The sequence below is a fragment of the Lissotriton vulgaris genome, chromosome 11 (assembly GCF_964263255.1).
Source record: "Lissotriton vulgaris chromosome 11, aLisVul1.2, whole genome shotgun sequence".
NCBI classification, from domain to species: Eukaryota; Metazoa; Chordata; class Amphibia; order Caudata; family Salamandridae; genus Lissotriton; species Lissotriton vulgaris.
The window spans coordinates 775,991,858-776,018,673 of record NC_141699.1 but is presented as its reverse complement, the minus strand read 5'-3'; the positions used below and the strand labels follow the sequence as shown (position 1 = coordinate 776,018,673).

The window sequence follows — 26,816 nt, the reverse complement described above, 5'->3', positions numbered from 1 at the left end:
CCAAAATGGCCGGCTCACGCAGCGACGCCGCCATCGCGAGAACACCGTGCAAGCGCCTCAGGTTAAGTGCTGTATTACGGTGTGGGATAAAACCGGACTGATCCGGATGAATCAAGTCACTAATTACTTTTATCAAGCGGTTTGCCAGCAACTTGGCGAGAATCTTTGGTTCGGCGGTTAAGAGCGAAATGGGCCTATAGGACGCACATTGATCTCGTGGTTTCCCCTCCTTGTGAATCACCACGATGGTAGTAAGACGCTGATCACGAGGAAGGGAGCCAACGTCTCTCGACTCTAGAAACATCACGGAGATAGGGTGCCATTTTGTCAGAACGCAACTTGTAGAGCTCGATGGGCAGGCCATTAGGGCCAATGGCTTTGCCCGAGCGCACAGAGCGAATAGGGAGGGCCACCTCGTCAGCTGAGAATACAGCATCCATTAAGTCCCTATCCGAATCAGACAGGCGAGGCAACGCAATGTCACGCAGCAACAGATGGGAGTCTTCCTCCGGCCTATCGGAGACTGGGGAGTACACCTTTTGGAAATGTTCAGCAAAACACTCGACAACTCAGCCGGATCAGTCACACACACTCCATCAGGTTTCTCAATCACAGGAACCACACAACTTGCCCTCTCCTTTTTATCCAGCCAAGTGATCAGTTTCCCAGCCTTATCTCCCACATCATACAGTCTACCCTGCTGCTCTCTACTCATGACAGCATCCGTCACCAGGGCCCTATAATCCAGTTGTTTGAGGCTGAGGGCATGAAGCTTGTTACTAGTCACACCCAGTTCCAAGTTCCTTTCTAGCTCAGTTATTTCAGTCTCTAAACAGACCACCTCCTCATTCTTACTTTTCTTGCCACCAGCGATTAACAATAATGCCTGTCCTGGGATGACCGTCTTAAATGCCTCCCACAATGACACAGAGGAGGACACGCACCCCTCGCTCTCAGAAAAGCTTTGCTCCAGGGATTTAATCAAGTCAGCTCGAGTTTTGGGGTCACGGAGATACCAGGGATTAATCGGGGCAACCCATCCCACAACACTCATACTAGTGCCGATCTGGAGCCACAATGGGGAGTGATCTGATATACCCCGAGCCAGATGTCTAATCTCCCTGACAGAGGAGGCTTTCGCCGCCGGCATCAAGACATAGTCAAGTCTGGAGAGACTGCCGTGGGCCCCAGAATGGAAAGTGTATTGTGTCCGTCCCGGATGCATCAACCTCCAACAGTCTACCAAACCCAGAGTCTCCAAAAACCCACTTAACCAGGACTGTGACCTGGTGAGGTCTCTGGGAGGGTAGCGATCTACTCTACCAGAGACAACTGAATTGAAATCTCCGCCCATCACCAGAATACCATCTGGGAGCCCCAGTATCATACGCCCAAGATCAGCAAAGGTCGAGGTCTGTAGACCAGGCGGAACATATACAGAAATCAGCGAGACAGTCCTCCCCTCCAACCTCCCTGTGATTGTAGCATAGCGCCCCCTATCGTCAAGGACCATGTTGTCTATTTCCAAAGGGAGAGAATTCTTGACTAGGATGCCCACGCCCCTAGAGCCAGTAGTGAACCTAGAGTGTACGGCCAGACGATATCCTCGCCGATTCATGGCATGACAAGTATTTCCAATCAAGTGTGTCTCCTGCAACAATACAACATCAGGGGAGAGGCGTCTCAACAGTTGCAACACTACTCCCCGCTTTATCCTATCCCCCAACCCATTGACATTCCAACACAGCAGTTTCAACCCACTACCCCCATCCCAGAAGCAAATGCAGAATCCACCCCATAACGAACACAGTGCCCAGATACAAGAATCAACGTTGCCTTGAGAAAAAGTGAAACAATCCCAAACTCCCCCTTCCACCCACCAACATGATCCCGTTACAATACCCCCCACCCTGCACCCCTGCGTTAAACTCAAGAACATCCCCAACTTGCAGTGTGCCTGTCGCCCTAACATTAAACTAGTCCACAAAAAGAAACCCAGGGGAGGAAAGAGTTCCACTCCCCCGCCACCCTCCGGTATGCCACCATAAGTCACATAAGTATGGAAGATATCAAACCGAGCTGTATGGTATGTTAAATTTTCGGAAATCAGGAACCACATAGCCATTCTTGCTCCGGCACGCCACCCTCCGCTCTACCCAAGTGTTACGTCCGATCACTCCGCTTTGGTAATGTGTCCAACCAGTCACTCACGCTCTCAGGGTGGTCAAAGAAAAACGTCCGGTCCTCATATTTGACGCGAAGCCTGCTTGGAAATAGCATCGCATTTTTCAAGTCCATGTCTCTCAACCGTCGCTTCACCCCCTGAAACCCCTCCTCTGTTTCTGAACGGACTGGGTGAAGTCCGGGTAGAAGCTCACCGTTGTGTTTTCAAACTTCACTGGGCCTCCCACCCGGGACGCCTGCAGGATAGCGTCTGTCTCTGAAGTTGAAAATTCTGGCGATAATCAGCCTCGAGGGGCACCGGGCTTCGGCTTCCCACGGGGTACCCGGTGCGCTCGCTCCACGGCAAAGAATTTACTTGAGCCTCTGGGGGCGAGGTGATTTAAGATGAGGTCCTCCACAAGGAGATCTGCAGAAGAAATGTCCGATTTTTCAGGGACCCCGATAATACGTACATTATTGAGTCTGGCCCTGTTTCCATAATCCTCAAGTCGACGAGCCATGAGATCAGTGGAAAATCGGAGGTTGATGACCTCCGTCTGTAAGTCGGACACATCGGTCGTAAGGCTGGAAGTCTTTAAATCTAAGAATATGACCTTCATTAGTTTGATAAGTCCGCTCTAATCAAATTGACATCAATGGCTACGGTGTCGAGCTTAAGGGCGAGAGCCTCATATTGCTGGCCAATGGAAGCCTTGATACCAGCAATGGCGCCCATGACATCCTGTAGAGTAAACTCCATCGACGCAGCCGGGTCTTCCCTTGCCTCCTCCAGAGTCTTATTCGTAGCACCGGGGGACCTCTTCGGCTGGGTATACCGATCCATGACATTTGTTTGAGTTGCTCCCCCCCGGAGAGGCGTCTTGGTTTTCCGCTTCTCGTTGTCGGGCCTGCCCGCCATGTTGGGCAATGTGCCCCCGAGGAGCCTGTGAGACCTGGTGAAAATGGCCCTTCACTGTCAAGACACCGGAGTCCTCAAAAGCGGGCGCCAGCAGCTGTGGCTCAGCACACAAACGCCTGCGACCGTTGGTACACAGTGAATGCACAGAGTTCGGCTAGACCTCGGGCAACCAGCTCGATCTCGGGACAGGACAGGGCCAAAGACCGAAAGCAAAACAGAAATCTAACTCCAAGGCAGTGAGCAGAGAACAGCGGGCCGTTGTTGTTCAACTACTGCCTGGGCATCCCTGCAACTCGAGCCCCAGGCGTCGCCATGGGGTGGGCCTCGAAAGTTCAGGTTGTCGTAGTAGCGGTTCCCGAAGTCCGAATCAATTTTTTAAAGCAGCTAGTCCATCAGCTGAGTTTCATCTCCAATAACCCGTCTTCGTAATCAGGATATCGTTCAGGATTTATGCGGAGGGCGGCGAGGGTCTCGGGAGCCCTGTGCTCACGCGGCCATCTCAGATGGGCGCAAAGCTCCTCCCTCCAAAAAATCAGTAACTTTAAAGATGATGTAAATTAATCTGCGAAACGTAAAGCGTGTACTTGTTTCAATAAACTCCAGTATCTGGTGAAGGCCAAATTTGTTATTTGTTTAGTGAGAAACCAAATCATTAGCTATTTGTCTGTAGTATACAGGTATTCAATATCTTTAGTAGAGGATTAAAGATTACTTGGCAAGGTCCTAGTACTAAATGAAGAATTAGTAATCATTTATGCTTCTTTTGAAATAGTTTCAAAACATAGGATTTCGCAGAAAATTGCAAGGAGCATGGGCCGCTTGGGGTCATGAATATTAATTAAGGATTGCCAGTAGTAGAAACTGTAATCCATCACTTGCCCTACAGTACCCTCAGAACAAAAATGGGTAAACGAATTTGCAAATGTATTCCAAAGAAAACTGCAGCCTGTGAGAAAAAACGGGCAAGGTGTAATTGACAAAAGTTTTTATTTTTCTTTCTCATACTGAAAATGACCATCCATCAATTATCTTTCACTAGTTCTACAGAAAGCATTTTGTTTTAGCATGTTAAGAGAAGATGTGAAAATTAAGTTCTGTTTAAATACAGATATTTCACATCTTTGGAGTAAACAACCATTGTTTTTAGGTCTTGTTTGACAGAACAGCTGTTTACAATCCCTATTACTAATTCTTTAAAAATATAGTGGAGTTTCGAGGATGGTGAGCGGGAGGCCTCGACAACCCCTAAAGAGATGGCCATATGCTTAGGATTTCGATTAATTCAGATCCGACCTTCCACCGCTCGTATTATGCTAGAACAATGATGGTACTGATCGGACGGACAAAAGTCGAACAAAGTCTAGAGGGTGCAGGCAGACAGGCACCTTCTTTCACATCCTCTGACACTGTCCCCTTATACAAAAATACTGTGTGGCGGCGACTGACTGCAAGGCGGTTGGGGGAGAGGGCATTAGCCTATAAGCCAAGCAATGTCTTTTGAACATTTGGGGTCAGACAGATGCCACGAGGACATGTAAAGTATGGATGACGATGAATATAGTGGTGGCAAAGAGGAACATCGCTAAAACCTGTTAAACCGCTCAGCCGCCAGATATAAAAGCATGGAAGTGTGGTTTAGACTGGTGTATGTTGGCGAAGCGGGTGGTCTAAGAAAGTAGGGAGTACCATAGGAAATTGGAGAAAACTTAGGCAAGCTGGAATACCGACATGGGAAATTTATGTACGAAGGAACACTAGCAACGATGGGTGGATTCCAGGTGAGTGAGCAGCAGGCTTGAAATGCACACTGGATGAGCCCTATCAGAAGGTGCAGAAGGGGGAGGCAAGAGAGGACGGTGCAATGTTCAACAGTGTTATTTATACAGACTTACTGGGTTAAAAGGCTTAATATATATATATTTTTAGGTCAAGCAAAGTGAGGGCGCATGCGCTGCTCTAGGAGAAGGTCTCTTGGAATCACTTCAGACTTTCTGTAAACTTGTGCATGTGGTGTTCGATTTTCCACACATGCTATTGGCCTTTGTATGTGGCTTTCAAAAATAAAAGCACGCAATTGGCCAAAGGCGGGTGCATGTCCCACCTTTTCTGAAAATGTTTACTCCCACAGCGTTTAGCTGTCGGGAGCAAGCAGCCGCGCACAGCATTCCATCTGTTGTGGATCATGTTTTATTTCAAGACCTTGCAGCTTTCCTTACAAGGCGCATCCCGTCCACCCCGGCCAAGGGACAGACTCCCACCGCCACAAGAGTGTGCGCTTCTTTTCCAGCACTCGCATTCATGACAGTAAGATATTAACAAGGTGCGTCCCCGCCAGCCCGGCCAAGGGACAGACCCCACCGCCACAAGAGTGCTCACTTCTTTTTTCCAGCACTCGCATTTCATCTATGTCAGCACTCTCTTCCTGCACCGTAATCTTTGTATTAGTATGTTATTGTCACGACATTTGCTGTACTCTGTAGTTGGCCTCTTTAGTCGCCTATTTTTCGGTACCATCTTAACAATTGACCACACCTTTTAATATTCGCGTTTTTTCATTACTGTGGTGCGCGCTCTCTTTCACACCTCTGCGCAGCTTTGTTGCATGCTACATTTAACATCTCTGTATAGTGCACAGCTGTGGTGCGTTTTTCCTTTCTCCACATTGCTTTTGGTGCTCGCTCGATCCAGGGGCGTAACGCAGGCCCTTGATGGGGCTTAATTTGAGCCGGTGTCTGCCGGTGCGCACATGGGCACTTCATTATTAGCACTTGCATTTTATGCATGCTTGCTGGCACCGGCTGCTAAATAATGCTTCTGCTTAGCTGTGGTGCATGCCACCTTTGGCATCTCTGCACAGTGCACAGCTGTGGTGCGTGCTTCCTTTCCCCCCATTGCACAGTACACAGCTGTGGCGAGTGCCTCCTTTCACCCCACTGCACGGTAGTGGCGCGTGCTTCCTTTCACAACACTGCACAGTGCAGATATGTAGTGTGTACCCGCTTTCACCCCAGTGTACAGCTGTGGTGAGTGCTTGCTTTCACCTTATTGCACCGCTGTGGTGCGTGCTTCCCTTCATCCCACTGCACAGTGTACAGCTCTGGTGAATGTTTCCTTCACCCCAAGGCACAAGCCCCCTCCATCACACCCACATGGTTCTCTCGTTTTCTGTTTAAAAAACAAATTTCACACAGATGCCCAGGTTTCCGATGTTCGCATTTGTGAGCTCACTGGATCTCTCAGCTTTTCTTACAAGGCACGTCCCCTCCTCCCTGGCCGAGAGACAGACCCCACCGCCACAAGCTGGATTATAAAGCACCCTGGCAGAAGCACCAAGGCACTGGACCTTGCAGCTTTCCTTACAAGGCGCATCCTCTTCACCCCGGCCGAGGGACAAACTCCTCCGCCACAAGCTGCTGTGATAGTATGATAATATTATAAATTTGTATTATTCCTAGTAACTTTGGTATTGACATTATTGCCCTTTATTACACTATTTGTTAGTTTTTAAATCATCAGCAGCCACATTTGTGCCCCTGTGCTGCCCAGACAGGAAGCACACCAGTACCGTCACTGTAACAGGAGGTAGACCCACCACCCCTCCCACACTTCCAACAGACTGCTCTACAGTAAACAGTCATTGTATTGTTTCTTATTGCTGCAATTTATCTCCCTTACCTGGATCCTCATCCGGCCCCTTCACTCTTCCCCTCTCTCCCTCCCACTGTCTCCTGCCCGAAATTGGTGCAACAGACGTAAGTGTGTAGGCTCTGTTAATCTGCAGGAACGTTAATACCCTTAACATGCCCACACCACCACTGCAGTTTGGCATAAAAAAATCGACATCTATTAATTCTACATAAATAACTCTCCACTACTCCGGTCTTATTAAAATACTAAAAAAACAAAAATTAATTACAACAAGCAATGAAAAATTGACAGCATTCATAAACAAATAAACTAGAACACATTTTGTTTATTAATTTTGGGTTCTTAGTACAATACTTCAGTTGTATATAATATTTTTTCGGTTAGATATAAGGTTACAGAAATAGTTATAACACTTTTTTTACTATAACTTATGCATTTTCAACATGCTGCACAACATTCACAATGCTCTACGACATATTAAAAATGTTAAAGCCAATAGCTCTGTCTAAACACTTATAACGCCCCAAAGGCAAGACCTATTGGCTATGCCAATGCTTGTTTTTAAATACAGTGAGTTTTGTCTATTCACAGGAGTTCTATTATCTCATCTCAAATTATACCACTTTCTTGTGATGTCATTGAGGGCAAGGGTAATGTCCCTTCTGCTACTTCTGGCTTCTTGGGGAATGGACATCCATGTTTGGGGGATCCTGACTTTTTACCATCCAGTGATGGTTCTTTGAATGATTATTCAGAGAAAGGAAAGGAAAAAACTTTAGAGTTGCAAGTTCCGTCACTGGGATTCCATAAACTGGCTGCATATAGTTATTCAACATTTTACATGAATTGGAAATCAGGACATCATATACATTTTCCAAAGGCCATATTCTTTCTGAGCAAGGATCCATTTTTAACTAAGTCACATTCTCTTTCACTGATGCTGAATGGCGATGATGTCCATTACATGACTGCAGAAAGTGGGCAGAAAGTCAAGGGGGTGGGTGGATCTGCTGAAGGGAAAAAAGACGGATGCCTCAAAAAAGGGTATGACAGAATGATGTAAAATGTGATAATATTACTTGTCCTGGAATATTGGTGGCTGTGCATAGAATGGTACCATGAGTTAGCCACCTTCTTTTGTACTGGGTGGATTCCTTGGAGTCAACAGTAAACCGAGCTTATCTGGGTGAAGGCATGCGTGTGCTAGTTCTTAGGCAACTAGGTGTTCATTTTGAGCAACTATAGAAGAACTGAAGAAATATTAAATCATAAACAGATTTGGCCTGCATGAGCCTGTTACCTATTTTATGGAAGACTGTCAGAAGCAGGGTACAAGCATGCCAATCTTTATAACAACTTTGGCGTATGCGTTACGAAGTGAGTTTCTCACTGCTACCATGTCCACAATGAAGCATTCACTGCATAATTTTTCCACCCTAATATAGTCAAGTACCTAAAAGAGGTTTATTTGTTTAGCTAAATGCAAGAGAGTACTACTGGTGACCCTGAGGTAGAAGGGGTAGCGATTGAGAATAGCACCTTCACAATACTGCCCAGTAACCTCAATGCTACAGAAACCCAGAAAAGGCCTTGCAGTTCCTTAGGAGTGTGAGGAGAAGATGAATGCCTTTGGGTTTGCATGGTGGGCTTTTCTATACTACGCTCCTATAACCAGAAGACCAGGGTAGACTTTGAAGAGCAACATTAGTTGCCATTTTCCAATGCCCTGAATATTAGTTCCTTGTTGCTAAATGTTCAAAAGAATTTTTGTGGGATAAATGAGATGTCATCAGTATGACAGAAAGGTATCAAATGAAAAGAACATGATACGCTTGCAGCTTCGCCTTGACACTGGATAGGAACTTCACAAACAGACATTGAAAAAAATACCAAAACAACACAAATGCTAGGAAAAGATTTCGAAATCAATTGGAAACCATTAGCAAACTACACAACAATTAGAGGAAGAAAAAAAGAATGCTCCAGGCTCCAAAGTCCACTTAATGGTAAAACTAACTCAAGTGCCACAAGAGAGGAATCCGAAGCAGAAGCTCAGCTTGGATGTGCTTAAGGAGGCAAGGAAACTTTGTTTATAAACAACGGATTCCTACCATATTCCTTTTTTACATTTTTTTTAGTGTGAGAATCAAACAAATTTCGGAAGTCACAATCTCGTAGAAAACTCTTAATGCAAAAATAAATAACTAAAATGTGCTTTAAGACAGACGTGTTTGGGTGAATGTCCATACACAATAAAAAAAAGTCCTCTTCGCATAAGTGTTACAGCATACCGCTCACAACTGGAAATAGTCGGGATTTATAAATATCAAGGAAGATATTCAAACTAATAACTTCTGTTTCTCCATCCAGTTGCTAGAACTGCAGCCAAGTAATATTGTGCTAAGTAGTATAAACGTGTGGTGTATACAAAAATAGTTTGCATGTTAGTAAATATCAAAACGAAACTGTAAATTTAAGTACACACCATATACATCAGGATATCTCTAATCATAACCATCGCAGTCTGGTGGTCATTCCAAGCTTGATTTAACGTTTGTAGAAAATTGTTATTTAAAGAATTTAATACATCTTCCCGCACCTGAAATAGAAAATGAAGACATTGGAAACTAAGTATTCAGTTGCATACAAAGGAGTGATATACTTAAGATGCAAAATATTTTCATAATCATTACCATTTTTATGCTGCATGCAGTACCCCCATTAAATTACAAATAAAGCAATAATTGAGTTAATACAAAAACCAGCTACTACAATAATGTTGACTTTTACTTAATAAATACCTTCTATAATCTCAAAATACTGTCCCTAAAAACACTCTGGGCATCCCAGTGCTAGGTTCTTGCATTGCTCTTAGCACTTTTGATGGAAATGTCTTACAATGGAATTTAACACCTTTTTTCAAGTTTATATTCCAACATGTACCAGTAATGTGAACATTAATGGCAACAGAAGGTTTGTTGCCACCATTTGTGCAGTAGATGTTTTATTTTAAGAGTTATGATGGATACTGCAGAACCTAGGTGATTTCATGTCAAAAGTTAAATATTCTATGGAAGAATTAGCAACAACATGCTATACTCTCCCAAAAAATACAAAAATAAAACAAATAACTACAGTGTGGGTTTGAAGGGAGGAGCGGGTAAAAAACGGATGGGGGATGAAATGTGAAAATTGAATAGGCAGCACAGGAGGGAGTGGAACAACACAGTGGACAGGGATAAGTACACGAGGGAGAGACCAAAATGAAGTGTAGATATGTTTGGCGGTGGAAAAACTACAAAGAAAAAAGTTGTTCCTAAAAATACACAGTAGAAGGGCACAAGTCAGCCAGAAAACTATGCTCCAGGAGCGAGACAAACTTCAGAAAAGATAGGCAAGCCACAGAATAACAAAAAAGCAAACAACAAAAATCTCAGCCAATGGTAAAGAAATGGTGGGCTGTACGTCCACTGTGTGTTTTTGGGATACTCACAAAAGGTCTTTCACAATCAGACCGCTCGCCCTGTCTGGTATGCGAAACCAAAAAATTAACTGTGTAAAAGTTAGGTAAACAAACACTGGGATTATTAACTTCCTCTGCTTAAAAGGAGGAATGCTTAAAGGAGGAATGCTTAAAGCAGGTAGACAGAGTAAGACACAGACAATCATTCAATTATGCTGCTATTTAAATCTCTGCATATCAAATATAAAAAGGCAGCATGGAGGCAAAAAGAGTACCTTGCCCCATAAATGGTATGGTTGTAGAAACATTCCGATGTAAAGTTTCAAAGAAATTCTGGGCCATGGTCAACTGTTTTGGAGTGAGTGCACAGAAGAGGAGTCTAATGGCAGTGCCCCACAATCAGTTGGTTATGTTAGACATCTGTATTTTAACTCCTTTGAGTCTGGATCAGATCCGGGCCTAGCAATAAAAAGGCAAGCGAAATACAAATATATAACCATGTATGTTTACTCGGACCTTAATCTTGGCACTAGTACAGCCACTTTTATCTCCCTTTTCTGGACAATTATTTGCGACTGTGAAAGTTTTGGTAGACCGAAGAGTAGAATATCAATTACTTGGTTATGGTGTTAATTTATTTGATGATTTGCTGATGAAAAATATCTCAAACTCTGTATGAATGAAATGGAGCTTGGTCCTGAAGAAAGAGGCATATGGATTTAAGAGGCCACCAAAACATGTGTTGGGCTCTTTTCAGCCAAAAGTGTATGAAGAGTTAGTCTAGTGGATACTACACTGTATAAGGCGATTGCTTATGTCCAGGACCCATCTGTTTATAATTAGTGTTTTGTATAAATGGGTGAACACGTGAAAAAAGGGGTACAGGGTTTTTATCTTTTTTCTTCTATGTTAATTTCAGTGTGTCAAATGGCAAATTGTCTAAAACAATAATTGTAAGAATTATATACGTTTGGTATCTGTGTTCTATATTTAAGTATTTAATAAAATAATCATTATTAAAATGACAAACTGAAAAAGTGCGACTAAAAGATGGTTTATATAATTTACTTTATGCCATAGAGCATGCAATGACATACAATTATTGAAGCAATATAGGTTGCGCTGCAGTTTCTATTTTCCACCATAGTGGGCAGTGTAAATGTCAAAGAGAGTAATCGCAGGACAAAAAAAGGTTTTTTAGCACAAAAGCTTCCACAAAACACATCACTGCAACTGTAGGGAAGAAATGCACAAAATATAGCAGGAAAGATTTCGCACAATGCCAAACGGTCTACCCACTGATCTATTCATACTACTGTTTGTGTGGGCCTCCTATCAAACCATAATTTCCAATTTGTGTTACTATCTTACCACTTGAAGATCAGATTGGCGCAGTTCAAGTCGCCATCTGATTTATAAAAAAAGATTTAAAGCATGCTCCTTCCAATTATCAGTGGTTATTTGATTGCTAGACGCTAAACCTATAGCAAGTTCATACACAATAAGTCACCCACAAACATTGTGTAACTGCAACCCTATTTTGGAAAAATTGAATTTTCATATTTAATATTTCGTTTGTTTGACCAGGGTAAGATAAAACACAGGTGGAAATATTCCCGTATGAAGAGCAGCTGTAAACTTAAACTATTCCGATGAAAATCTAGCTCATGCGCTCTGCTGAAACTTGTCAGTTAATGCATCTACGAGGGTATTAAAGTTGCCAACATTCTGCAGTTTGGGCATTAGGAACTCTAACAATGCACTGCTGCTTTATTTCAGAGAACAAACTAATCTAATTCACTGGTTTATGACCTTTATGACAGAAAAACAGAGAATTTCAATACCAGAAATTGCTCAATATCCAAATTTTTAGCTATCTCGACACTGAAACCTTCGCTTGAACTGTCATTTTAGCGCAGGCAAGGTGCATTATTGAAAATGATCATACATAAGGAGCACCACACATCCCTCAACAACAAAAATAAGGATTCATCCCATCTGGCTCCAACAAGACGAAAGCCAAGCAATAGTGGGAAGTCAACAAGATCATTTGCTTGTTATTTCTCTCACAAATAAACATACAAAGGTAATGCATCTGCGGGATGTGCTACAGTTAATGCAATTGTTTTGAAGAGGAACTATAAATGTTTACCCCCTTCCATGCTGATGACGGAATCGCTCCGTCATCAGCTACAGTTGAGCTGTGCTGATGACGGAGCGGTTCCGTCATGGCCCGGCCGCCGCGCCTGCGCGGCGCTGATTTCGCGCCTGCGCGGGCGTTTTAAAGAGCGGGGCGGGTCATGACGGAACCGCTCCGTCACCAGCACAGCTCAACTGTAGCTGGTGACGGAGCGGTTCTGTCACCAGCATGCGGCGGCCGCGCGGCCGCCCCGCCCCTTTAGCGCTGCGGCGGAATAGCCGCCGCAGCGAAGGGGTTAATACATTTCTACCAGGGCGTCACACTTTTGAAGAAGGGAATATTCAAATAACGAGGACCTCAGATAATAACAAAAAAATTCAAAGATACATACCTGTACACTGTGATTCTCCAGTATTGAAATCTTTCATAGATTCACATGCTTGAATCTTCCCCATAGTCAAGGTGAAGGTGGAAGAACCACAGTAATTATAATTAGCAGTGTGAATCAAAACAACTGAACAGTAAAGCCAAAACCAATGAGATTGTATACCAATCCTCATCGTTTAAGTAGAACAAACTTCATCCAACAAGAGGGCAGCCCCTGCCTAATTACTCTCCTCCGGTCACCACACTTTAGATTTCAGAGCACTGGTGTACCAAATATAAAATACTAGTATCTCAGTTAATCATAGTGGTGATCGCCTTAAAAGGGAGGTGGGAGGGCCATAGTCAATTCTATGCAAGATATCAATACTAAACAACTACAGTGTACAGGTAAGTAATTTATTTTTCCGGTATTGAATCTTTCATAGAAACACTTTAGTCCTTTCAATATACAATTGCAAGCACTTTTTAACATCCAGAGAATGAAGCGCTCTTTCTACTTCGTTTGATAGAATCTGGAAGTATGCCTTTACGACAATAAGTTAAGGTGAAAATCTGTTGGTACTCAAAAGAAGGTAAAGTCCAACATCCAATGAGCATCAGGGAGTGACATTTGTTATTGTCCCTCTTCTCTTTCCCTCTTCTGATTCCCCCCCCCCGCCACCCCCCGTTTCATGTGATTTCATCGTGTACTTTTTCTATAAAGATTCAGCAGTGCTTCTGCCTTTCAGTTTGTAGCAGCGCCGGAAACAAGTATTCACTCCTCTTGCAGCCACTTGGTCAGTTTCTGCATGTATAGGGCGGGGCACACTGCAGTCCTCCAGCCGCCAGAGGGCACATGCCCTTCGCGCCCTGCGATCCACAGATCGGGCAGCGCGTTCGATTTCCCCAGGTTTCCGAACGCCTCAGTCTGCGGTGCGGTTTGAGAGTTGGTTGGCCCGATCCCACCAGGAGCATTGACACTCTGATGGGTAGGACACTTGTGCAGACACGGCCCAGGTGGTATCATAAGGGCCCAATATAACTGAGGGCGAGTGGTGCGTGCTGGTGACCACAGCCCCATTATTCTCGAGAACATTACCAGGAATTGTTGTAGTTCAGTTACCTCTATATCAGCTGGGCCTCCTCCAGCTAAATGTACCCTCTCACCCTGTGGGATCTCACTAATACTTTACACACACTGGCAGTTGGTGGCCATATTTACCTAAACGGCCCCATGGAGGTTTATGATGACTGCCATCTGGAAGAGGAGATCGCCTACAACCCATCCCTCTGAGGAAAGAACCCACTGGCACTATAGACCCTCCTACCACCAAGGTTGACCACTGCTCCCACACACAACCTGTGCAAGCGTCCACAGCCTTCAGGGGTGGGTCTAGATGAGTTTTCTAGGTTAAAGAAAGGGTTCTTAGGGCACCACCCCCCCCCCTCCCCCATGTCAAGCTGGACACCCCTGCGGGTCTCACAGCTCCTGGGACTGTATTACCGCCCTCCTGCTTCTGATGGATCTCACACTGGATCCGATGCAGACTCGGATCACAAATGCTCCTGGAGACCGGTGTCCAACCCACCTGAAGGGTCGGGCTCTACCATGAAAGGCCCCAAGGATCGCAATCCTATATGTTAGACTACTAGGAACTTATGCATCATCGCTCCTCCGAACAGTCACTGGGGGATAAAGTAGCCATGTATGTGACAGACAGGCTACACAAACCTCTCGTTACGGAGATAAAGAGCCACATTCAGGCAGAGTGCTTCCACCCCTTCTTAGACATCAAGGTGGCAGTCATGCCTGAGATTGACATAGAATGGCCACTGTTTTGGGCAAATACATAGGGGACCCGAAAAAAGGTATTAATAGCTCCTGGCGGTCATGCCAGGATACGCTCATGGACATAACTGGTCTGCTGACAAAGATTAGACTTGATGGAAGAGGCGAAGGCGCCAGGGGTGCTCATTTCCCCGGAAGTGCTTTCCAGCTGGGGCCAACAAGCCATCATTTTACTTGGCATCTCTACAGAGAGACGCAGGTCGCAGCTGATAAAGACAGACCCCAAACTTGGGGAGCTGGCGACATCTGAGGCCGGACAGGTGGCACGAGAGAGGCTATTTGGCGGTTCGTTCGTCAAGGAACTCAGGAAAGTGTGTATCAACCTTTAATTCACTTCATATGGCCCAGTTGTCTATTAAGGGCATCTTCAACTCTTATGCTTTCACCAGGGGTGAAATTCAGGAGCTCCTTGCCAAAGGTGCCATTCATCCATCCACCCCTCACTCATTCGAGTTCCAAAGCAATCACCCGATTCTCAACCTCTGGGAATTCAACGAGTGGCTGGTCTTTTGCCATTTCAAGATGGAAGGCATCCCTCTTCGGGATCTTCTCCAACCCAATGACTGGATGGTCAGGTTACATCTCAAGGGAACTTACCTTATGATTCTGATTTTACTGCCGCACATCGGTTCATCCAAGGTTCTCAAGCCTGTGGTTGAGCCCCTGAGTACATCTGAGTACGAATGATTGTGCATCCGGACGATATGCTTCACAAGGATCAATGTCATCGCTGGTCTCCGCACATCTGGAGATGGCAGGGGACCTCCTCCCATCCCTAAGTTTCATTGTCAATCTTGAGGAGTCTTCCCTCCCGGCAGATTACCAAAATATGGCACAAGGTACGAAGAACCCTGTCCAAGTCACAGACTTCCCTCCATCAGATCGCCAGAATGGTAAGCCTTTTGTCGTCCTCCATTCAGGCCATTTCCCAGGCCCCCTTCACTTTCAGGCCCTCCAACGGCTGAAAGCATCTCACCTGCATCACGGTCTTAAGTCCTCCCAGTACATACCTCTCTCAGCGGAGGCCAAGAAGGTACTTTGTTGGTGGCTCACACACATGGAGGCCTGGAACAGGTGCGCCATTTTTGTCTCACAACCAGATGTAGTGATTGAGTACAATACCAGTGGCAAGGGTTTGGGTGCGCGTTGTGGGGCGTTCACTACCGGCGGTAGTTGGTACGCAGGAGAACAATCCCTGCATATAAACTACTTAGAACTGATGGCGGGTTCCTTCAAGGTAAAATGTTGGACCAAAGACCTGCTGCCTTCTTCTGAAAATGGATTATGTAGCAGTGGTCTGGTATATAAGCCATCTAAGGGGTACCCGGTCCAGGGTTCTTTCGAATCTGGCCAAGAGTTTTCGCAAAAATGGTCGCAAACATCAGGTTTCATTAATGGAGGAACACCTTTTTCGAGGATGGCTAACCAGGTCGTGGATTGACAATTGCAACATCTCTGGAACGCAAGCCTCTGGCAGCACCTTCTAATCAGGTTTCAAGCACTTTCTGCCCAATGGGGCCCCTTCATGATTGATTCCTTTGCGACCAGGCTCGATCATCAACTTCCCCGGTACTTCAATTGGAGGCCGGACACCAAAGCATTGGTACCCGTCGCTTTTCTTCAGGAATGGTCCATGGGGAAAAGCTATGCCTTTACCCATTTCAACATGATATTGAGATTGGCGACCCAAGTGTGGAGGCAGGGGGCAGATCTGGTGGTGGTGACCCCGATATGGAAGTGGCAAGTATGGCTTCTAGTTATGATGGAACTTACTTGGAATGTTCTAATCCATCTTTCCCTAGATCTGTCTCTCCTTAGCCATCGCTCAGATAATCCCTGTCATCTGGTAACATACAGCACCCTCCAGCTTATGGATTGGAGAATTACAGGCCTCAATGGCAAGTCCTGGGCATTTCAAGAAGCGCAGCAGACCTCCTTTCTTGGGCACAGGCGGGCGGTATGGTTAAACTTTACCAATCAGCTTTGTCTCGATGGTAGGATTGGTATCGGCAATAGAGCCTGGATCCTGTGGGGATGGAAGTTGTCAATATCTTGAATTTCCTGACCTCATTGGCTTTGGATGGAATGACAGCAATTTCTGCTGGACAGGCTATGGTTGGAGGCCTACCTGTTGGGGAACATCCCCTGGTTAAAACAATTGTTATGGGGTATTTGTTTATCTCTTCCACCGGAACGAAGATATTCGGTCCACTGAGAGGTCAATAAGGTCCTGAACATTTTTTATCTTGTGGCCTAGCAATAAATACCTTTCCTGTAAACAATTGTACACCAAGTTGGCCACCCTCTCATTTCTGTTCTCGTGCAGAAGAGAAACAGATGTTAGAGCCCTAAGACATTACAGGGGGGACTTTTAACCCAGATGGTGTCACTTTTCATGTTGCTAGACAGAGTGTAACTCTCACCTGATTTCGTAGCCAGCCTTTTCTGATTTTCTAATGTTGTGTGGTCAGATGTATCAAGGCTACGAAGTCCCCCATGGGGAAAGAATATTGATAATTGCTTTGCGGAAGTCGTTTAAGGTTGTCTCTTCCCCGATCATTGCGAGATGGGTTCTAGGGATCATGCAAGATGCCGGTATTGTTGCCAAGGTATTAAGGTGCATTCTACCAGGGGAGCTATGGCTTCAAAAGTTTTTGCGCTCTGAGCTCACTTGGAGGATATTTTGAACGCAGCGGACTCGTCTGTGGATTTAATCTTAGAGGTTTCATTTCAAACCAGTCTCCTCCATTCCAGCTCTGGTGGTGGATAAGCTTTAAATTAGCATAATCCTCGTCTCCGGGTCTTGACAGAATGAAAAGTGTCCTAACTAACGTAAAGGAAAGTTTTAATTCTATTAAGGACACAGAGGCCAGGATTAGCCCGCCCCATTGTGCATCAAGGCACCCCCTCCCCCCAGCCCACTCCTACTACCCCTAAAGAACAAGTTACTTACCTTCGGTAACGCTTTTTCTGGTAGATACAGTATCTGCCTGTGGATTCCTCACCTTGTGAATATCCCCCTTGCGCTAGCAACGTTCGGAAAATTCTTCGTAGCACGCCGGCGTGGACGACGTCATAGGAGCACGGCATCGCGCGTGACTCCGTCTGACGTCACCGACTCCTCATAAGGCCCACGTCGGCGTGATGACGTCAGTTCCGCCCTTTTTTCCATGCCTTCGAGGCACCCGGACGGACCAACAAGTACATATATATATATATATATATATATATATATATATATATATATATATATATATATATATACACACACACACACACACACAATGTACACAGTACATGCAACCAAAAACAATTAAAGTGCAAAACTATACAATTTCAGATATACAAAATCATAAATACATTTGCACACAAACCCAGGTATAGCAGAGTGGACAACGGGGAGGCGGGTGGGTCAGTGAGGAATCCACAGGCAGATACTGTATCTACCAGAAAAAGCGTTACCGAAGGTAAGTAACTTGTTCTTCTGATAGATACATCTGCCGTGTGGATTCCTCACCTTGTGAATAGAGTCCCACAGCAGTCCCCACTCCCGGAGGAGGGTGACCACTCTGCTATACCAGGAAATCCTGGAGAACAGAGCGCGCGAAGTGGCCGTCCCTCCTCACCTCAGCATCCAAGCAGTAGTGCTTCGCAAAAGTGTGGAGGGAAGCCCATGTCGCGGCCCTGCAAATGTCCTCAACAGGAACACCCCTAGACAATGCAGAAGTAGCAGACTTTGCTCTAGTTGAATGAGCTCTAATACCCTCAGGAGGGTCCTTACCCGCCAGAGAGTAGCAAATCTTGATGCAGAGAATAATCCATCTGGAAAGTGTGCGCTTGTGCACCGCTCTGCCCTTCTTGCAGCCAGCAAAACCCACGAAGAGCTGATCGTCAATACAATAGTCTTTAGTCCTATCAAGATAGAAACTAACCGCTCTCTTCGGGTCCAGGCGATGAAGCCTCTCCTCCTCCTTGGAAGGGTGTGGGGGAGGATAAAAGGTAGGAAGGGTAATGGATTGTCCTAGGTGGAAGGGAGTTACCACTTTAGGCAGAAAAGCAGCCCTGGTCCTGAGAACCATTCTTTCAGCATGGATGGACAAGAACGGGGGCTTGGAACTAAGAGCCTGAAGCTCACTTACCCTCCTTGCCGAGGTAATTGCAACCAAGAAGACCGTCTTAAAAGAAAGAAGCCTTATTGGACACTTGTGTAAGGGTTCAAACGGAGAACCCATCAGATAAGTTAACACAAGATTCAAGTCCCAATGAGGAACAATAAAGGGAGAAGGAGGGAACTTATTAGTAAGTCCCTTCAAAAATCTTAATACTACAGGAGATTTAAAAAGAGAGGGCTGATCCGGCAAACAGAGAAAAGCCGATAAGGCCAAAAGATATCCTTTGACAGTGGCAACAGCAAACCCTTGCCGTGCCAGAGAAAGAGCAAACAACAAAATGTCAGACAAATGAGCCTTTAACGGGTCAACATCCCTCTCCCTAAACCAAGAGACAAACTTAGACCACCTATACGAATAGATGGACTTGGTGGAGTCGCGCCTGGCAGAAAGAATGACATCCACGACATCGTGAGGGAGAGAGAAGGAATTCAGATTGCCCCGTTCAATCTCCAGGCATGAAGGTGTAATGTCTGGAGGTGGGGGTGTAGAACCTGCCCCTCAATCTGAGAGAGGAGGTCTGCCCTGAGAGGGAGACGGAGCGGCGGGTGAGAGGAGAGGTGGAGAAGATCTGTGTACCACACTCTTCTTGGCCAATCCGGGGCGACCAATATGACTTGGGCCCGGTCTTGGCGAATCTTCCTCAGAACCCGAGGAATCAAGGGTACGGGAGGAAATGCGTAAAGGAGCTGACCTCCCCAGCTCAACTGAAACGCGTCCCCCAATGCTCCTTGCATCGGATACTGGAGACTGCAGAATGACGGGCAGTGAGCATTCTCGCAAGTGGCAAACAGATCCACCCGAGGAGTTCCCCACATCTGAAAGATGTTGTGAACAACCTCCGGGTGAAGCCTCCACTCGTGGTCGGCAGAGAACTGCCGACTGAGAACGTCCGCACAGGACTCCGGCCAGGTGATTTGCCATCAGACAAATCTGGTGGTCCTGAACCCAGGACCAGAGACGCAGAGCCTCTTTGCAAAGACACCACGACCCTACTCCTCCCTGCTTGTTGATGTACCACATCGCGGTCGTGTTGTCCGTCAGGACTTGGACCGACCGCAAAGGGAAGGGAGGAAACCGTGGAGCGCCAGACGTATGGCCCGCAATTCTAGAAGGTTGATGTGAAGCAACCTTTCCTCTGGAGACCAAAGACCCTTGACCTCCAGATCCCCCAGATGAGCACCCCACCCTCGAGTGGATGCATCCGTTATCACCGTGGCCACCGATGGTGGAAGCTGAAAAGGCTTTCCTTGTGACAGATTGCCTTCCACACCCCACCAAGACAGATCCGCTGCAGTTTCTCTGGAGATCTTCACTGACTCCCCGAGATCTCCGTTGTGCTGATACCACTGCCTGCAGAGGCACCACTGGAGTGCCCTCATGTGCCAGCGTGCATGGTTGACCAGGAGAATGCAAGAAGCCACCAGACCGAGCAGGCGAAGGACCTTCAGGACCGGAACAACCGCTCTATTGTGAAATAAAGGAATCATTTCCTGAATGTCGCGAATCCTTTGTGGAGGAGGGAATGCACGACATACAGTAGTGTCCAGTACCGCACCTATGAACAGGTTGCGCTGGGAGGGCACAAGGTGAGATTTGGGCACGTTTATCGAAAAACCCAACCTGAACAACATCTGCGATGTCTCTTGCAGGTGATGAAGCACCTTCTCGGGCGACTCCGCTTTGATCAGCCAGTCGTCCAGATACGGGAATACAGGTATCCCCGACCTCCTGAGATGTGCCGCCACCACTGCCATCACCTTGGTGAAAACTCGAGGCGCAGTAGTAAGTCCAAACGGAAGGACCGCAAACTGGTAGTGTTGCGAACCCACCGTAAAACGGAGATACTTCCTGTGCGACTTCAGGATCGGGATGTGGGAATACGCATCCTGCAAGTCGATCGACACCATCCAGTCTTCTTCCAACAGCGCTTGAAGAACCTGCGCAAGAGTGAGCATTTTGAATTTCTCCTGCTTGAGATAGAGATTCAAAATCCTGAGGTCCAGGATTGGACGTAACCTGCCATCCTTCTTGGGGATCAGGAAATACCGGGAGTAGCACCCCTGACCCCTCTCCTGCTCCGGGACCACCTCTATCGCACCTTTTTTGAACAAAGCCAGGACTTCTTCCTGCAGGCGAATAAGGTGGTCCTCCGAACAAAAACCCTGGCAAGGAGGGTAATTGGGAGGGAACTCCTGAAAAGGAAGAGCATACCCATTTTCTACGAGATTGAGAACCCAAAGATCTGATGTAACCGATTCCCAATCCCGTAGAAAATGAGTAAGCCGACCCCCCACCGGAGCCACATGATCCAGAATGGCGGATCTAGGGCTGCTTTGCTGCAGAGGGAGGGGGTTGATTATTAGAGGAAGAGGAGGAGGAGGAGGCCTGGCGTCCTCGACCACGGCCCCTTTGCTTTCCTCTGTAGGTTTTATACAGAGGATTCTGTCGCTGCTGCTGCTGACCTTGGTTGTAGGAACGAAAAGTGGATCTGCCAAATCCCCTGAACTTCCTAGTCGCAGAGCCCCTTGTCTGAAGGCCCAAAGACCTCGCCGTAGCCCGGCTGTCCTTAAATCTCTCCAGAGCAACGTCAGCCTTCTTACCAAAGAGGCCTGTCCCATCAAATGGCAAGTCCAACAAGGTAGACTGAACATCAGAAGAAAAATCGGAGGACTTAAGCCATGCGGCCCTTCTTGTTGCAACAGTAGAGCCCATAATCCTGGCAACAGAGTCCACCGTGTCCATACCACTCTGTATAACCATACGAGCTGCAGCCTGAGTATCAGAGACCACTTCGTTAAAGTTCTTCCTATCGTCCTCTGTAAGCTTAGATGAAAGTTGTTTCACAGAGTCCATCAACGCATGAACATATCTCCCCAATAGGCAAGTAGCATTGGTGGATTTCAAGGCCATGCTACCCGAGGAGAAAATCTTTTTAGCAGACTGGTCCAATTTTTTAGAGTCCTTGTCTGCCGGCACCTGAGGGAAAGAGCCCGCAGCCCTGCTGGAACAGGCGGCCTGCACTACCAGACTCTCCGGAGCAGGATGCGAGGAAAGAAATTAAGGGTCATCAGGAGCCACCCTGTAACGCCTTGCCACTGACCTGGAAACCGCAGGAGCAGTCAAAGGTCTCTTCCAAACCTCCTTTATTGGCTCAGTCAATGCATCAGTAAAAGGAAGTGTAGGCTCTACAATTGAAGAAGGCGAATGCAAAACTTCCGTAAGGATGTTGGGCTTGTATTCAACTGTGGGCAAAGTCAAGCCTAGCAAATCTGCAGCCTTCCTAATAACAACGTGATAGGGTGCTATGCCCTTATATGGAGTATCTGAAACGGATGGCAAACCCCACTCAGGAGAAAGTTCCAGGCCACTTGCGCTTTGGAGGTCCTCAAAACAATCCCCCTGATCTTGAAACTCTCCTTCCTCAACCTCGGAGTCCATATACTCCTTCTCCTCCAAGAGGTGTTGTGCTCTGCGCCTCGACCATTCCATGCGGACCGAAGTCGACGGATCCGGCAACGACTCAGACGGCGCCGGAGCCGACGTCGAGCGAGGAGCTTGAGGACGGGAAGCACCACGATCCGAATCACCACGAAGCCGATCCGGAGTCGGCGAAGCCGCATGCGAAGTCGACGACCTCGGCGGCGCCGTACCGAGCCAAGGAGTACAAGGCGTCAGCATAAACGGCATAAAGGGGGCCGGGGCATAAGCCTGGGGCACACCTAAATTAAAAGACAAAGGACCCATGGGACCAACAGGCGCACCAGTGGGGTACATAGCCCTCGAATAAACACCAAACATGGCATTTAAAAACTGCAAGGGATCCTGCCCTGGACCTGGAAAGGGAGGGTACGAACCCAACGGCCGCTCCGAAGGAGGCTGATCCAGCAAAGGTGCACCCTGGCCCTCTTGATCTTCAGGCTCCACAACCGGAGTCGGTGCTCGAGGAACCTCTTCTTCATGCACCGAAGAGTGGTGCGACTCCAGATCCTGTTCCTGCTCCTGAACTGGAGAACCCACATGAGATTGAGCTGGAGAAGGAGACACGAAGTCCTTGTGATGTTTACGTGACTTCTTCCTCGAATCCGAAGACTCCTTGCCAGAGTGATGTCTGGAGTGATGTTTACTCCTCTTATGCTTCTTTCTCGAGGAGCTCGAAGCATGGCCCGAGGCCGACTTGGATCCGGACCTCGACCTCCCTCTGGACCTCGACCTCTCTCTGGACCTCGACCTCTCTCTGGACCTCGACCTCTCTCTGGACCTCGACCTCGCCTTGGTCCTCGAAGCCGACCTCTACTTCGACTGCGACAACTGCCTCGACTTAGAGCGCCTCGACACCGACCTCGAAGACCTTCCGGCTTCTCTTTCCTTCACCTTCGCGAGTAGAAGCTTCGCCTCCCGCTCTCGCAAAGCTTTGGGGTTCATCTTGAAACAGGAACGACAGTTCTTAACATCGTGATCCGATCCAAGACACCACAGACAGTCGGAATGCGGATCTGTGATCGACATCATTCGGGTACAGGAACCACATTGTTTGAAACCCGTCTTCCTCGACGACATCCTCGGCGAAGAAGTAAATCTCAACAGAGAAACTAACAGCTAAACAGTGATAAGATACAAAAGTATCGCAGAAGATCCCAGAAACCATTAGCGTCGACGACGCGGAAAAAAGGGAACTTACGTCATCATGCCGACGTGGGCCTTATGAGGAGTCGGTGACGTCAGACGGAGTCGCGCGCGATGCCGGGCTCCTATGACGTCGTCCACGCCGGCGTACTACGCAGAATTTTTGAACGTTGCTGGCGCAAGGGGGATATTCACAAGGTGAGGAATCCACACGGCAGATGTATCTATCATAAATCAGTGGATCTTGTTATGGATGCAAGTAATGTTCTTTTGAGTTTACACTGGTAAAATGTCTTACAATGTGGTTATGCTTGCATGTTGAGAATCATTGGTCCATTTGTTAATGGCTTATAGTAGGAAACACTTGAAACAGCCCTTTGAGGAACTCTTTAATTACTCTAGAAGACCAGAAAGGTGGAGAGGATAGTGGTCTTCTGTAACGGGAAATGGTCTCTAAGTGAACCTTTATTGAGCTATGGGCCAAGCCTGATTTTGCTAGCTGAAAGACATAAGGTAATAGCTGCTCTAGAGAGGAGGACAGTGGATGTAAACCCTCTTGATGGCACCAGATACAGAAATGCTTCCATTTGAGGAGGTACGTTTTGTTGGTACGGTCCGTCGTAGCTTTGGCGAAGATACTTTGGCGCTCGCTGGAAATGTTCAGAAGCCGGAACTCATTGTATTCAGGAGCCATGCCGACAAATGCAGGTTCCGGAGGTCTGGGTGTAAGATCTGCCCCTGGTTCATGGTCAGAAGATTGGGAAACACTGGAAGTCTGAAGTGTGGGACCTGCGATATAAGAAGGAGCAGTTCTGTGTACCAGTGTTAACGTGGCCACGCTGGAGCAATGAGGATTTGTTTGCATGGTTAGACATTAGTCTTTCTTAGGACTCTTGGAAGAAGAGGAACGGGAGGAAAAGCGTAAGCAAAGATGCTGGACCATGCAATTGAGAAGGCATTCCCCCATGACCTCTTTTGGGGATGCCAACTAGCATAGTACCAGCATTTGCGATTGAGGAGTTGCAAACACGTCCAAGTACGGTGTGCCCTAGCATCGGAATATGTTCCGCAGGGTTTGGTGGTAGAGCTCCCATTTGTGACAATGTTGGAAGCCTGCTTAGTGTGCCCACAATCATGTTTTGCCCTCCTGGAACATGTTCTGATCTGAGGCAGATTCTGTGATATATGTCCAATTCCCACAACTTTTGTGCTCCCCTGGAGAGAGGGCGAGATTTGGTGCCACCTTGCTTGTTTATATAGTGCATTGTTGTGGTGTTCCAGTTCTGGACAAGCACAGATGAATCTTGTAATTTGGGATGAAAAGCTCGGAGGACTAGATGCACGGCCTTCAGTTCCAGTATATTTATGTGGGATTGAGTTTGAGCCGGATGCCACTTGTCGCTTACTTGGAGCTCTTGGAGGTAAGCTCCCCATCCTTCTAAGGATGCATCTGTTGTGATTACTAATGGTGCAGCCTCTTGCTGGAAGGACATCCCTTTTAACTTTGCTTTTTGTCTATCCACCACTCTAGGGCTTTCACCAGGCGTGGACTTACTCTGATGATGTCGAAGGAACGTACTGACTGGACCCACTGCTTGTCCAGCTCCTCCGGAAATGGGCACACCATGTGACGACAGAAAGGGTTTAGTGGCATGCATGAAGACATCATCCCTAAAACAAATTTGAAAAGTCGAACCAAAAGAGACTTTTTTCTTTTGATGGAACTTGCCATGATGAGAAACAGCTGCTGGCGTTCCCTTGCAGGATATGCTTTTAAACAGACCGTGCCCAACTGGGTTCCTAGGAAGACAATCTTTTGTGACTGATTCGGGTTGGACTTCTGTTGATTGATAGTAAGACCCAATTTCCTGAAGAAAGCTGTGCAGGCCTTTTTTGACATTCCCGCTTTTTGCTCGAACTGAGCCTTGATGAGCCAGTCGTCCAGATACGGAAGACTTGATGTTGCTGTTGTCTGAGAAATGCTGCGACCGGAGCCAGGCACTTTGTAAAAATCCTGGGAGTAGACATGAGATCAAATGGGAGCACTCTGATTTGGTAGGGGCGTCCGACTACCACAAATCTCAGGTATTTTCTGTGTTTTGGGTAAATAGGTATATGGAAATAGGCATCTTGGAGGTCTAGTGTTGTCATGAAATCGTGCTGGTTGAGGAGCTTCAGTACCTCTTGTAATGTTATCCTTCGGAATGATTGTTATTTCAAATATAGATTGAGGCTCCAGAGGTCCAAAATTGTTCGCCATTGCGTAACTTCTTTCTGATCAAGAAGAAACGGGAGTAGAAAACTGTGGCCCTGGTGGATAATGGGACCCTTTCTATCGCTTTTTGTACAGCATGTTGTTAACCTCTTGCTGAAGAGCCTTGAGATGCTTGTGGTGGGAGTCTTGAGGAGGAGCTGTAGGTGGTTTTTGGATAAAGTCTAGAGTGTGTCCAAATTGTAGTAGGCGTAGAACCCACTGGTCCATAGTAATCGTTTGCCACTAGTGGAGGTACTAGGAAATGTTGCCTCCCAAGTATGGGGAAAGGAGAGTTGGAGCCGGAGCCGGAGGTATATCTTTGTCAGCGACTATTATCTTTGCCAGTCCATGGTGTCTTTCCTTTATTCGCTCCGACAAAGGATGTCTGAGGTGGCGGTCTTTCCTGGAATTGAGGTCGGTATGAATGGGCTGCCGAGGAATATGCCGGATATCGGTATTGTTGATATGCTCCTTTGTAGGATGGCGGACCTCTTCCCCTTGACCCTTGAAAAGGAGCTTTCCTGAACTGCAACATCCCCAAAGTCTTGGCAGTATCTGTGTCCGCCCTGATGGTTTTTAGGGCATCCTCTACATGGCTGCCAAAAAGAGCTTCTCCATAATATGGAAGGTTCAAGATTTTGTTCTGAACCTCAGGACGGAATGAGGTGGCTTTGAGCCATCCCTGCCTTCGCAAGACTGCTGCTCCAGCTAGTTGTCTAAAAAAATGGCACAGCAACATCCATGGTTGAATCAATTATTACATTGGAGGCTCTCTCTCCTTCATGCAATATCTTGTTCACTTCCTCCTTAACATCTTCAGGCAGTTGGTCAATAAAGGAAGCAATGTGTGACCACATCTGGCGATCATAACGCCTTAAGATCGCCAAGGAGTTTGCTGCCTTTGCTGTTAGTGCTGAAATTGCTGAGAATCTTTTCCCAATCGAATCAAGACTTCTGCCCGCTCTGTCCGGAGGTGCGGAAAGAGGTATTGTAGGATTTTTTGAGCGGCGTTGAGCGGCCTGCATCACAACAGAGTCCGGTTTTGGGTGACCTGTGAGGCTTGCTGGAGCGTCATCTGTGGTTTTATATTTTTTATCCAGAAGTGGGAGCACCGCTGGTACATAGGCTTGGTTTTACATTATTCTAATACCTTCATACCAGATGTAATCAATTATGGGAATAGCTCTGACAGACTTACGAAATGGCTCTTTGAAATCAT

The 26,816-nt window shown here is 46.7% G+C and overlaps 1 protein-coding gene across 1 annotated transcript in view; it reads right to left on the bottom strand.

The window, feature by feature from the left end:
* The window catches only part of CUL3 (cullin 3), a 778,285-nt gene that overhangs the window by 629,600 nt on the left and 121,869 nt on the right, over nt 1-26,816 (bottom strand). The window contains exon 3 of the mRNA XM_086943903.1: nt 9,216-9,329. Within this exon, the coding sequence (XP_086800029.1) occupies nt 9,216-9,329 (114 nt within the window). The remainder of the gene's footprint in view (nt 1-9,215; nt 9,330-26,816) is intronic.